We start from the raw sequence: 12,281 nt of genomic DNA, 5'->3' as shown, positions 1-12,281 counted from the left end.
ATAAGTTATTTTGGCTTAGAAAATAAACCACATTTAGCTTTAGACTCAACTGTGTAGTTTTTAAAAAGTCATAAAATATAGAGAAATAATTCATATATATGAAGGCATAAAGTAAATCACTGCTTGCTTGGCTCCTTAAAATAATAAAGGGAAAGTAAAGGCTCCAATACAGTGATGGCGAACCTTTTGAGCTCAGCGTGTCAGCATTTTGAAAAAACCTAACTTAACTCTGGTGCCCTATCACATATAGAAATTTTTTGATATATGCAACCATACTAAAACAAGGAGTTATAGTTTTGATATTTATTTTATATATTTAAATGCCATTTAACAAAGAAAATCAACCAAAAAAATGAGTTCGTGTGTCACCTCTGACATGTGTGTCATAGGTTCGACATCACTGCTCTAGTACTTTCCATTCTTTTTAAATCAGGAAGCACTTGGGGAGCCTTATAAAGAGCAGAAATAGACTCCTTTGAGCTCATGTATTATATACAATTTAAGGCTTCTTCCTTATACCTTGCAATCTCAGCTTTAAGTCTCCCAATTTCTTCAGTTAACTGTTGAATGCGCTTAGTGTGAACTTCCTTTTCAGAAAGGAGCTTCCGATACTCTTCTGTATCTGGATCTTTCTGTTGATTTATTAGATGCTAAAATGGCAAAAATGCATCACATAGCGTTATAGGTTTTATCAAACCAATGTGCTATATAACAAAATACTTCAATATGTTTACATTAGGTGCCTTGCATACACAATAATAAATCACCATACTGCAAGATAATGAAGATCAAAGCTTTAGTTGGTTTAGCTAAAACGTCTAGCCAAAATAGAAAGGGAAATGTATTTTCATAGTTGCAAATGAAAATTTCAGAATAGTTACAATGGAACCAAATAAAGAAAAAAATCTACAAGCTTTTAACATTAAACACCTTTTTCATTAAAGTGACATTTATAAGAAAAAAATGTTTCTAATGCATTATAATCTAGGAAAAAATCATATATAACTAATTAAATAGGACAGAAGGTAGCACAATTTAATAGAAATATATGTAGATTTGGGTAGATCATCCTCCTTTCTTGACTTTTCAGATTACTTGTGTGATTAAGAAAAATGAAGATTAAATGGGCTCTTAAATTCTACAGTCCTATTCAGATATTGGTTACCATTCTAGAACATTTTCTAGGTACCAGATGATGGGTGAACTGCTGCTTTACACATGTAGCATATTCAACTTTCACTATTAAATACAGTAACTTTTGCTAGTTCCTCAAATACTTTATCCCCTTAAATTTTACCCTATTTAATAAAAACGTTTCCATGTGTTGGAATAGGTTTAATTGCATTTACCTGGTTACGTGCTTTCCAACGTTTGACATCTTCTTCTAATAACTTCTTCTCTGCTTGCAACATACCACTTTTCTCACTTAGCTCAGCATTTGCTTCTTGTAAGGGTAGAATATCTAACTCCAGTTTCCTCACCTGAAAATAATGCCAATTTATTTTTTAACACCTGACGTAAAAATTCATAATTTAATAAAAACAACATGCCCCCACTACTCATTAGTAAATTACAAACCTTTGCTTGCATCTGCTGTAAATCCTGCTCTAGCCTCTCCTTTTCTTCTCGTAGCATCTTATTGGTCTCCATAACTACGTTCATTGTTTCAGTTTTCTTCATTAGTTCTTCATGTTGGGCCATTGTTTTTGCAGTTACCTAAAGATTTCAAAGACATGTATACACCAACATCTAACAATAGGTAAAGATCTACCTTTTCTTACCAGTTCTAATCTTCCCTACAAAAAGTGAGAATTATGTCGTTTTAAAACTAAAATTTTTGAAAGTTTTACATGTTTATTTTTCTGTGATGCCTGCTTACTACAAAGACTTTAAACAAATGTAAGAAATCACAAAGATGTAAGTAAAGAGATACAAAAAACCCCACCAACAAATAATCCATTTTACCCTTAGGTAAAAAACAGTAATCCAGATCTCTCTCTATATTTTTTTTCTTGGTATACAAAATCTGTAATGAAAGCATAATATGCAAATCGCCCAAACGGCTGAGACCATCTGGATGTCCTTCCAGATGAAGCTGGGGCTAGCCCAGGGATCGAGGCAGCCCCCTGCGGCTGAGAGGGAGGGATCGAGGCAGTGGCCTGCAGTTGTGAAGGCCTACTCTTACATGAATTTCGTACATCGGGCCTCTAGTTTATTAAATTTTAAAATAATGTTATTTTGGTCCTTTCCCTCTGCCCTTTGCTCAGAAATTTTTTCATTTCATTCAGTTGTTTCATCACTTTGGTTTTGAGCACTTTTATTAAGTATTTACTGAACTGTAAGAATTTTTATCCTGTTCTCATTGGGTGTAATTATTCATCCTTTACATGTGTTACCTTATTCCCTAACCATTTTTAAAGCTATGGCTCATGGTTGCCATGCTACAGTGTTTATAGTGGGTAGATATTCTATTACTTTTGATATAATGTTTTACTTCTTCACTTTCTTCCTACTGTATGTAAGAATTGGTTTTTCCCCTCTGAAGTTGTTTGTGGGCCGGACCTTTTCTAGTATTGTTTGCATTTCTATAGACCAAAGGAACAGCAAAGGAAGCAGCAGCAGAGAAGGAGACAATATGCAATCTTTTTTAGAAACATTGATTCTGCCACTTTCCTCCAAGTGTTAACTCTACTGAATCAGAAGGCCTGTTTATTATTTTATGATGGGATCTATTTGAATTTGGACTATTTTCTCAACATGATGTAATTCTGGAACTTTGAATTTCTGTGTGAAAACATAAATCCATAAATCTACTCACTTTCCCATGTCAATGGTTTCTCTCTAGCAGTCATTCCAACTACCTATCAGTTAACAGATGATAAATGATTCCAGGCCTTAATTCCCTTCCTTCCAGATGTGCGGTTATATATTAATGCAGCGGTCACCCACCTTTTGGATCTCAGTGACCACCAGTGGTCCATGGACCACTGGTTGGCGCCTGCTGTATTAATGCATCTCCTCACAGTAAGGTCATGCATTAAGTTTTTGGGTGTTAGTGAGGGTTAAGGAGTCTAGCTTGTGTTGTGACCATCCATTTACTATATATAGCATCTTCTTTTCCTTTCTTTGTTTGATAATTATTACTATTGTTTTGCTCCTTTGCTGAGGAAAAACTATTCTGTAGCAGTTTCAATCCACGTCATCCTAGAATAACTGTCCAAATGCATATATAATGATAACTAAAATTAAGGTAACTGAAATTAAAGCACTTATTATGCACCAGACATGATTCTCAATGATTCATGTGCACCAACTCACTTAATCCTCATCATTATTATCATCCCATTATTTAAATAAGGAAATTTAAGAGTAAGGATGTTAAACAGTGTACTCAAGGCACACATCTAATGACATAAGCTAGACTTTGAAACCCGGCAGTCTGGTTAACACTAGTGTCTTACCACTATGCTGTATCACTGTCTAATAATGTTTAATAAATTGAGTTTAAGAAAAACATGCATTTCAAATTTTTTGTAATCAGAAACTAAAACGACATTGATTTAACAACTGCTTTCTTAAAACTTGGGATACATACCTGGACTTTCTCCCTTTCAGCATTTAGACTATCCTGGAGTTCCTGCAGCTCTCTTTCTAAAAGTTCAACCCTTTGTCTATAACGCAGACTCTCAACCTGAGCCACCTCAAACCTCGTTTCAGCGATTTCTTTCTCTCGTCGTATAAATCTACAAGAATATATAAGATTTTATTTGAATAAAAAAATGACAGCAAAATTTTAAAACTTCGGTAATTTTAATATGACCCAAGGTCCATTCACTTTAATAACTATTTTTACATAATGATTTCATTAATAAGTAATGATATTTATTATAGATAGTGGCTTTGTATATCTTTGAAATGATTTGAAAGGCATTTAGTTTTTCAAAGAACCCACTCAAATTCTTACTATTAAATTCAACTTAAAGCCATTTATTTAAATTAGCATATGTCAAGTAACCTCTATGTGAGTAGCAGTGGGTTTGTTGGCCAAGAGACGGTATAGCTTTATATCACTTCTCTAATTTATATATTTGTATTACATTTCATAGTTGACCACAGAAATAAAGCATTAAAAATATTTTTGGTTTACCTGAGAATTTCTAAAATTTGTTCTTGAGATTTTCCTTCTTCACTAAAAGATACATTCAGAGGACCTTGTACACCTTCCTTCATAGAGGCGACGACCTTGTCACTTAATTTTTCAATCTGATCATGAAGTAATCTGTTTTGTTTCTCTAGATCTTCACAGCGAGACACACGCTTGGAAACTTCATCCTGTAAGCCAAGACTCTGTCATTATAGCAGATTTTCCCACGCATGTTAAAAAGAAAAACCCACTTTCAATCCTTCTGGACATTCTATTATGATGTGCAATAATACCTTTAACACTCTCTCTCTTTCCTCCCAAGAGGCTTTACACTCCAACAACTGTGATTCCGCTTTCTGGGTTGTTTCTTCCAAATGCTGACGAACTGAGGCCATTTTGGAAACTTGTTCCTTGGCAGCTTGTAGAGCTTCAACATCAGCAGCATGGAGCATCAGTTCTCTCTCATACTTATTCTGAGCTTCTACAGCTATTTTAGCCTATAAGAAATTATTCCACCATTGACACAAAAGATTAAATAACCAAAGCTGGTTAGTACAAAAGAAAAGATGCACATTGCACTATTTAAAATAATAAAAGTGGAGACGATATAAATGCACCAAAATGGAATAATTAAAAGTTATACTCTTATCCATTTAATGAAATACTAAAGAACTGGTCCAAATGAAAATTATGAGGACTATGTAGCAATTTGGAACAAATTTTATAAAGTAAAAGCTAAATATAACTCACTTATGTAAAACACATGCACACACACACAAAAACTTAAAGTGATCAAAAAGAAATAAAAAATTAATTTGAAAACTGAATTATAGACACATTCCCTGATTTTAACTTCTAATGTTACTGTTTGGCATTAAGCCAAGGACAATTCATTTTTGTCTAATTTACCTTTGAAGCATTTTCTCGTGTTGCGTTGTTTAAAGTAATTGAAAAACACATACATGCTATGTATATGTAAGCAATAAAGAACAGTAACCAAATAGTTACTAATATACCAATGAACTTAAAAATGAGAACATTAGTAATACTCTTGCAGATATTCGTTTCCCATTCTACTATTTTAATAATCCCCATTACGCTGAATTGTTTTATCAATTTTTGTTCATAAAAAAATAATAAAAAGCTTCACCGCATATGCATGTGTATACATATACTTAAAGCAAATAATGTGATTTTGTATTTTTTAATCTTTATAAAGAGGGGTGTGTGCCCTCACTGGTCTCAGATCATTGGGCTTCGTCTCATGAACCAAAAGGTTGCTGGCTCAATTTCCAGTGGGGGAGGCATTAATTTTCTGCTCTTATATTGATTTTTCTCTTTCTCGCTCCCATTCTCCCTCCTCTCTCTCTAAAAATTAATAACAATAATCTTTAAAGAGTGGTGTACAAAAATGTGTAACCTCAATAATATATTAAAATGTTTTGCTGAAAAAAGTATCTCTAACCATCTTGTCTATAACATACAGTTATAATCAGAACTAGTGGACTGCAATAATAAAAAAAACAAGAAAGAAATGAGAGCAAGTACACATTTAAGCTCCTACTCTTATCTTTAATTTTTCCCATTTATCAAGAGTATTTTGTTAATTATTGCTCTATATTTAGACTCCATCTATCGTTTTCAACTGATCTTAGTCCAAATTCCACAAAAGTAGAAATAACCTTTTATTTTTGTAAGACTCACCAATTCCCAAAATGCATTAATACAGCCCAAGAACTGTTCTCTAGGATCAAAGCTCACTTATCAATACCGAGAGCAACACTTACTTGTTCCTGACAGTCACGTCTGGCTTGCTGTTCATTACTCAAAGCTGTGCTGGCTCTCTGAAGAGCTTCTTGTACTTCATTCTGAACAGTATTGAGTGTTTTCTTTAACTCAGATAACTAAATTAAAAGAAGATTAAAACCAGAGTCAACTGCAAACTTACTTTTAAAATAGTAAAGACTTTTAAAAGCCCAATAAGCAAAAGGGACTTTTTACAAAATTTAAAAGTTATAGTCTGATACACATTTTGAAGCTCAATATTCCATCCTTATTAAGACTTGCAAAGATCAGTTCTCAGGCAGAGGCTTCTAAAAAGCAGCACTGATACTTACTACTATAGTCTAAAATATTCAAAGAAAACAAACATATATACAGAGCAAAGTAAAACATAAAACTAAAATTGTTGGGTATGTGTTCAATCAATATCTGTTGAGATGATCCAAACTGTAACAAAGGAGCTTTTTAAGAACTCAAATACACACAAAAAGATTAATATGGTAATAACCTCATTTACCTGTTGTTCCATGCTCTCTATGGCTTTTCTTTTGTCATCCTGAAGTTCCTGTTTTTCCTTCTCCACTTCCATCAACTTCTTTTCCAACTGTGTCTGAAATTCAGCTGATTCTTTTAAGCGAACTTCAATATTCTTACGCACTTCTTCTGTCACCTTCACCATCATGCAAACAGTAGGAAACAAATATCAGACACATTTAAAATTCAACATTACTTTTTCCAAATCTAAATTAAATTTGAAAAGTACTAGAATTATTGTTTGGCATTTTTTTTAACAAAAAAAATCTATCAAATGCTGATTAAAGAGTTCAGAAACATTTAAAACTATAAGCATAATTTATTTACCTCTCAACTTGGATATTTTTGGCCATTTTTCTCTTTTGAAGTGAAATTTCCAATTCTCATTACCCCCTCAATCCTCATATCCACTTGCCAAATCTGTCCTTTTTACTACTAAAAGAATTCCCCTTTGCATATACTCTGATTTCCATGACGCAAATACAGAAAGATCTTTTAAAACTTGGCCCTAGAACATTGCTATAGTCTCCAAAACAAATTTTGTATCCTTCAATCTACCACATTAATCTTTCTAATTAAAGCAAATTATTGCTGTTAAATATTGGGGGGAGGGGAAACAGCAATTTTACAAAATATGACATTCAAAACATTTCACATTTGTTTCTCTGACTACACTTACAATTTGATTCCTCAGTGTTTCACTTCACAAATTCAATACACTAGTTGTTAAACTGTCATCATCTGAAGCCTTTTTATCTTGGCTGAGGGTTCCTGCTACAAAATGACTTTCTTTGACTACCCAAATGGTACTTTCAAGGCTGTGCACAAATGCCATCTGTTTTGTGAAGCCATTCTTGTTCAGGAGATAAATACTTACTTACCTCCCACTCACATCAACATCTGATCTTTAACCTTTCCTATAGCGATTATACCCTCTCATGTTTTACATATTCTGGGTTTTTTTTATCTCACTTATTAAAATCAAGTACTTTTAAGAGGTAAAAGTATAAGGATGTCAGTTCAACTCACTGTTAACACACAGTGCCTTACACACAGCAGGCTCCTATTTAAAAAAGAAATTTAAAAAGGAAAAAAAAGTAAGTGCATTCAAATTAAATTCAAAATTGTACATACCTGTTTTTCCTTATTAAGAGAGTCTTCTAAACTAGTAACCATTGCTCGATACTGTTCCACATTACTAGCACTTGTTTTAAGTCTCTCCTTCAAGTCATTCACCTGCTCTTCTGTCTGCCTCAGTTGACTCAGAAGATCATCCACATCTTCTCTGTTGCTAGCCTGACCTAAAAGATTTAACAGCTTTCTTAAAGTTAACATTTTAAATGATATAAGAAATAACTGTTATCAAAGAGTTTGTGAAATTAGGATTAAGGCTCAAATGTAGAAAAACCTAACTACCTACGAATTATATTTCAAACAATGCTGAATAGCAAAATAAAAACAGCTATTTTTTCAGTATGTTAATGCTTTAAAAAAATAAAATGTTTGAACTCTGCTATTACAAACATTAAGGAAAGGATATTTAAGAGAAAAATATAAAATATTTCCACTTAACTGAAGAGCTACTTGAAGGAGTTACCTGATTATCAATTGATTATTTAAATATTGCTAGTGTAAAACACCAAATCTTAAATCACTTAGCCAAATTTTCATTCTAAAATCCTTGGAAATAGAAAAAATTGCAGAGTGAACTATTTTTCATCAGATGGTATCAATAAGAGAGGACTATTAGATGATCATATGTACACTATTACATATTAAATATTTATATACACACATATATATACACACACACATATACAATTATGTTCTTTATTTCTCTTCTCGTAAGAAATAAAACCATATAGAAAAACAGTATCTGAATATAAAGGCTTTGCATTTGAAATGCTGTATTCCAAAAGATAAGCAAAATCTAACAAAACAAATCTTTACTTGAGATTATAAGCAAAAATTAGGAATACTGCTCTGGAAAGACTAAACAAATCAATTATTTCTGTAAATGGTCCTTATAGTTACAGATTTAACAAGTAACTACATCTCAAAAAAAAGAGTTTAAAATACAAATTATCAGCCCTCAAAAGAATATGTTTAATGTGTCAATAAATGGTTTCGACAATTAAAAAACTAAGAGCATACCTTGGTCAGATGCCTGCAGAACTATTCTGAACCTTCCAAGTCTGCAAATCTATTAATTTAGATATAAAACTAGGGTGTGTGTTTTTCTTTTGCTAGTATCCGCAAAGAAAAGGCTATTTGACAGATGTTACAAATGTTTCTTAAATACTTTATTATCAGTATAATTATTTAGTTACCTTTACCAGTTCTCTGTGAGGACTGAGAAGCGAGCTGGACTTCCATATTACTGAGATGCTGTTTCAATGTAGCACTTTCCTTCTGAGCATTTTTTAATAGTTCTTTTGTACTAAGATGAAGATTTATCTCAGTATCCAGCTGCCTCTTTGTATCTAAAAGTTGAACCTGTGAGGAAAAAATACATTAACCCTACAAACACTGTTTTTAGGTTCTAAAATAACTAGTGGCTCAAGTTTTCTACAGAACTTTAAAACTCTGGCCAAGGTAAGCAACAGAAACCAGATTTACCTTCCCATTTGAAATAAACCCCCTCCCAAAAAGAAACAAAAACAGACACAACATATAAAACAATTTCACAATTGTGGGTTGACAGGACACAAGAAAGGCTAGCTCTACAATTTCCCTAGTTGACTGGTTTAAGGGTCCAGGCTACGGCACAGTGTAAGGAAATGAGGCAGAGGCCAGCAGACTCCCTGAATCGAGAACAGAGCTGAGAGTACAAGAAGGCTAAATTAGCTCAAATTCCTAAGACAGACTATTAGAAGAGAACTACACAGATAAGAATACGCTGGAGATTTGCAGAGGATCCCTCTTAAATATTCAGCGAAACATGCATGCGGAATTACCCCAGGCAGCAAAAAGAATCATCCAGACAGACACCAGACAGAGTGTCTTGTGCCACAGAGTTAGGAATAATGCCTTTTCCTAGTAACCAGACTAAAAAAACTCATAATCCATTGAACACCGAGGAGCAGTATTCAGGAAGGTCTCACCTCAGTAATGTGGAATAATTTATACTAGACTAAGTACTGCTTTGGGCCTAATAATCATAAAAAGCAACACACGAGAACAAAGTTCAAGATTTACAGGAATACAAAAATATCCAGCACTCCAGAGGGTATAATTCATAATGAATGGCACCTAATAAAAATTGTTAGGCATACAAAGAGGCAAGAAAAACTTGAGTTTGTAAGAAGTCTTGTTAAAACCATGCTTCAACATGAGATGGCAATGTGTCCACACACCAGCTTGATTGCTGAACATAAATCCACAGAAATTCAGAATCCTGATAGACTCACATCTAGATTTCTAGTAAGCATATGCCTTTGTTCCACCTCATTTTCCAACTTCTTTTTTAGATGAGATATCTCATGTTCCAGTTTTTCTATCTGGTTACTAAGCCTTTGTTTGGTTTCAGTTTCAGATCGTTCTAGTATTCCCTAAGGCAAAGAAAAAATTTTGTGTTACACTTTTCAAAAAAGCCAAAAAAAAAAAAAAAAAGCAAAAGCATTACAAATTAAAGGATATAGGGGATTACAGGATTACAACCCATTTCTACATGAAGTTAGGATCTATGACATTTACCAAGTTATTTCGACATTTTACATATTAAAACACCTACTTAATAGGGGAAAAAGGGAAACATTCTAATAGTAATTCAGATTTATTTAAGTTTTAAAGCAAAAAATAAAACCAAACATTTAAATTTTGTAAACAAGTAAACTACATAGAACTCTGTAAGTGCAGACCTGCATACCAAAACTGCCAATTGCCTGAATTTCAGATCTTTCATGTTTTACTTAGAATACTGACACATTTTAATAAACCTCAAAATTCAATGATCATCATAATACATGATAAAACTGGGTACATTTTCTAATTACGAAAACTGAGAAGATACAATGTGAAAACTATTTAACTTTAAAATTGTTTTCTCTATGTGCCTTTTTGTTCGGTTACCTGAATTGTTTGCAGATTAGTTAGCAGTAAGTTTTGCCCTCTTTGTTCAGCTAACAAAGACTCTCTTTGCTGAGACAGACGAACTTCTGACAATTTAAGCATTTCCTTTTCTTTTTTCAAATTTTCTGCTCTTACCTTGAGGAAAATACAAATGAAAAAATTGTTGGAAAACAATGTGTCAAATGTAATATAGTAAATACAATTAGAAAATTAAAGTGATCCTTCATTAATCCATATTCTTAACGCTAATTGAGTCTATACCTTTTCATTATATAAAAAAATATAACTTATTTTCATATATTGAAATATGAAGCAAAAATAGCAGGGAACACCAATAGATCAAAGGAAAAAATCTTGTGATTACCATAAATTCATATAATTCTTTGCCCTAACAAATCAGACCTTAATACAAAAATAAAATAAAATAAATTCCAGAGTAAAAGAACTACAACATTATGCTACAGTCTACTTGCGTTACATTATGCAAGTTTTAGAAGGTAGTGTGGTTACTATCCGTTTGAGAGTGCTGTCTTAAACTTTTTTCCCCATGACAAGTACACTCTGAATCTCAGGGGATTTTGGAGGGTGATTTGAAGATCAATACCCTCAAAATATTCATATTTACATAAGTCATAAACTATCAATCATAAAACTAACTCCACCAGTCTGAAAAAGTGCATTCCCTACAAAGGTATGGGAGCAAGATAAAAATAAAACAATATAGCCAACAGATTCAGAAAACTGTGGTTTAAGTCCCAACCAACTCATGTCATATGACTGCCCCAAAATAGGCAAATTACTTAGCTTTTGAATCTATTTCTCAACAAGTAAAGTGGGAGACAACTTTACCTATTTCATAAGTAGTGATCAAAAGTTGAGAGCATGAGTCCTAGCTGGGCTGCTCAGTAGTTAAAGCATTGGCCTGCACACCAACGGTCACGGGTTAGATTCCCCAGTCCAAGTTGGGGCACATGTGGGAGGCAACCAATCAATGTTTCTGCTTCTCTCCCCCCTCTCTCCCTCCCTGCCACTCTCACTAAAGATCAATGGAAAAAGTATCCTCAGGTGAGGATTAGCAAAACAAGTTGAGAAGACTTCATAAAAAAGCAAAACCCTTATTACATAAGAATTAGTCATCAAATAATTCAGTTGATAGACATTTATATTCATGTTGAAATTCAGAAATATAATACAATGCTAATGTAATTTTATACTTTTTTAGAAATGAGCAAGAATGGATAAAATATTCATTTGTCTTTGTTGTAGCTAGAGTGATTTACAAATTTTGAAATGGATGACTTGTAAGAAAAATCTCAGTACAAAAAACAAATTTCTCTTCTCTATTCTAGCCGTGGTTGGCCAACTGCGGCTCGGGAGCCACATGCGGTTTTTTGTCCCCTTGAGTGTGGCTTTTCCACAAAATACTATGTGCTGGCGCACTTACAGTGCATTTGAAACTTCGTGGCCCATGCGCAGAAGCCGGTTTTCGGCCTGGGCGAGTCTATTTTGAAGAAGTATTGTTGATATTTGGCTCTGTTGAATAATGAGTTTGCCGACCACTGCCCTATAGAAGCACCCAACTGATGAACAACTAGATACAGTTGACATTTCAAAAACTAGGCAATTAGGGGCACCAACTAGCTACACATATGAAAATCCACGAGTAATTTAAGTTGGCCCTCCACTTATCGCAGTGGTTCCCAACCTTGGTTGCGCATTAGAATCACCTGGTTTCTGGGCCTCATCCTCC

At 33.5% G+C, this 12,281-nt stretch overlaps 1 protein-coding gene across 4 annotated transcripts in view; it reads right to left on the bottom strand.

The window, feature by feature from the left end:
* The window catches only part of TPR (translocated promoter region, nuclear basket protein), a 64,361-nt gene that overhangs the window by 31,335 nt on the left and 20,745 nt on the right, over positions 1-12,281 (bottom strand). For 3 of the 4 annotated variants that reach the window (XM_006772943.2, XM_006772944.2, XM_015569949.1), the window contains exons 19-30: positions 10,532-10,666; positions 9,871-10,011; positions 8,791-8,956; positions 7,595-7,761; positions 6,444-6,596; positions 5,932-6,048; positions 4,438-4,641; positions 4,148-4,332; positions 3,596-3,743; positions 1,579-1,716; positions 1,350-1,481; positions 520-650 (exon numbers count right to left, since the gene is read on the bottom strand). In XM_006772943.2, the coding sequence (XP_006773006.1) occupies positions 520-650; positions 1,350-1,481; positions 1,579-1,716; positions 3,596-3,743; positions 4,148-4,332; positions 4,438-4,641; positions 5,932-6,048; positions 6,444-6,596; positions 7,595-7,761; positions 8,791-8,956; positions 9,871-10,011; positions 10,532-10,666 (1,817 nt within the window). The remainder of the gene's footprint in view (positions 1-519; positions 651-1,349; positions 1,482-1,578; positions 1,717-3,595; positions 3,744-4,147; positions 4,333-4,437; positions 4,642-5,931; positions 6,049-6,443; positions 6,597-7,594; positions 7,762-8,790; positions 8,957-9,870; positions 10,012-10,531; positions 10,667-12,281) is intronic. The other variant, XM_006772945.2, reaches the window with a different exon arrangement.

Source organism: Myotis davidii, unplaced genomic scaffold (assembly GCF_000327345.1).
Source record: "Myotis davidii unplaced genomic scaffold, ASM32734v1 scaffold362, whole genome shotgun sequence".
In the NCBI taxonomy this organism is placed as follows: domain Eukaryota; kingdom Metazoa; phylum Chordata; class Mammalia; order Chiroptera; family Vespertilionidae; genus Myotis; species Myotis davidii.
The sequence above is the reverse complement of the archived record's forward strand: the minus strand, read 5'-3'. Positions and strand labels throughout refer to the sequence as shown.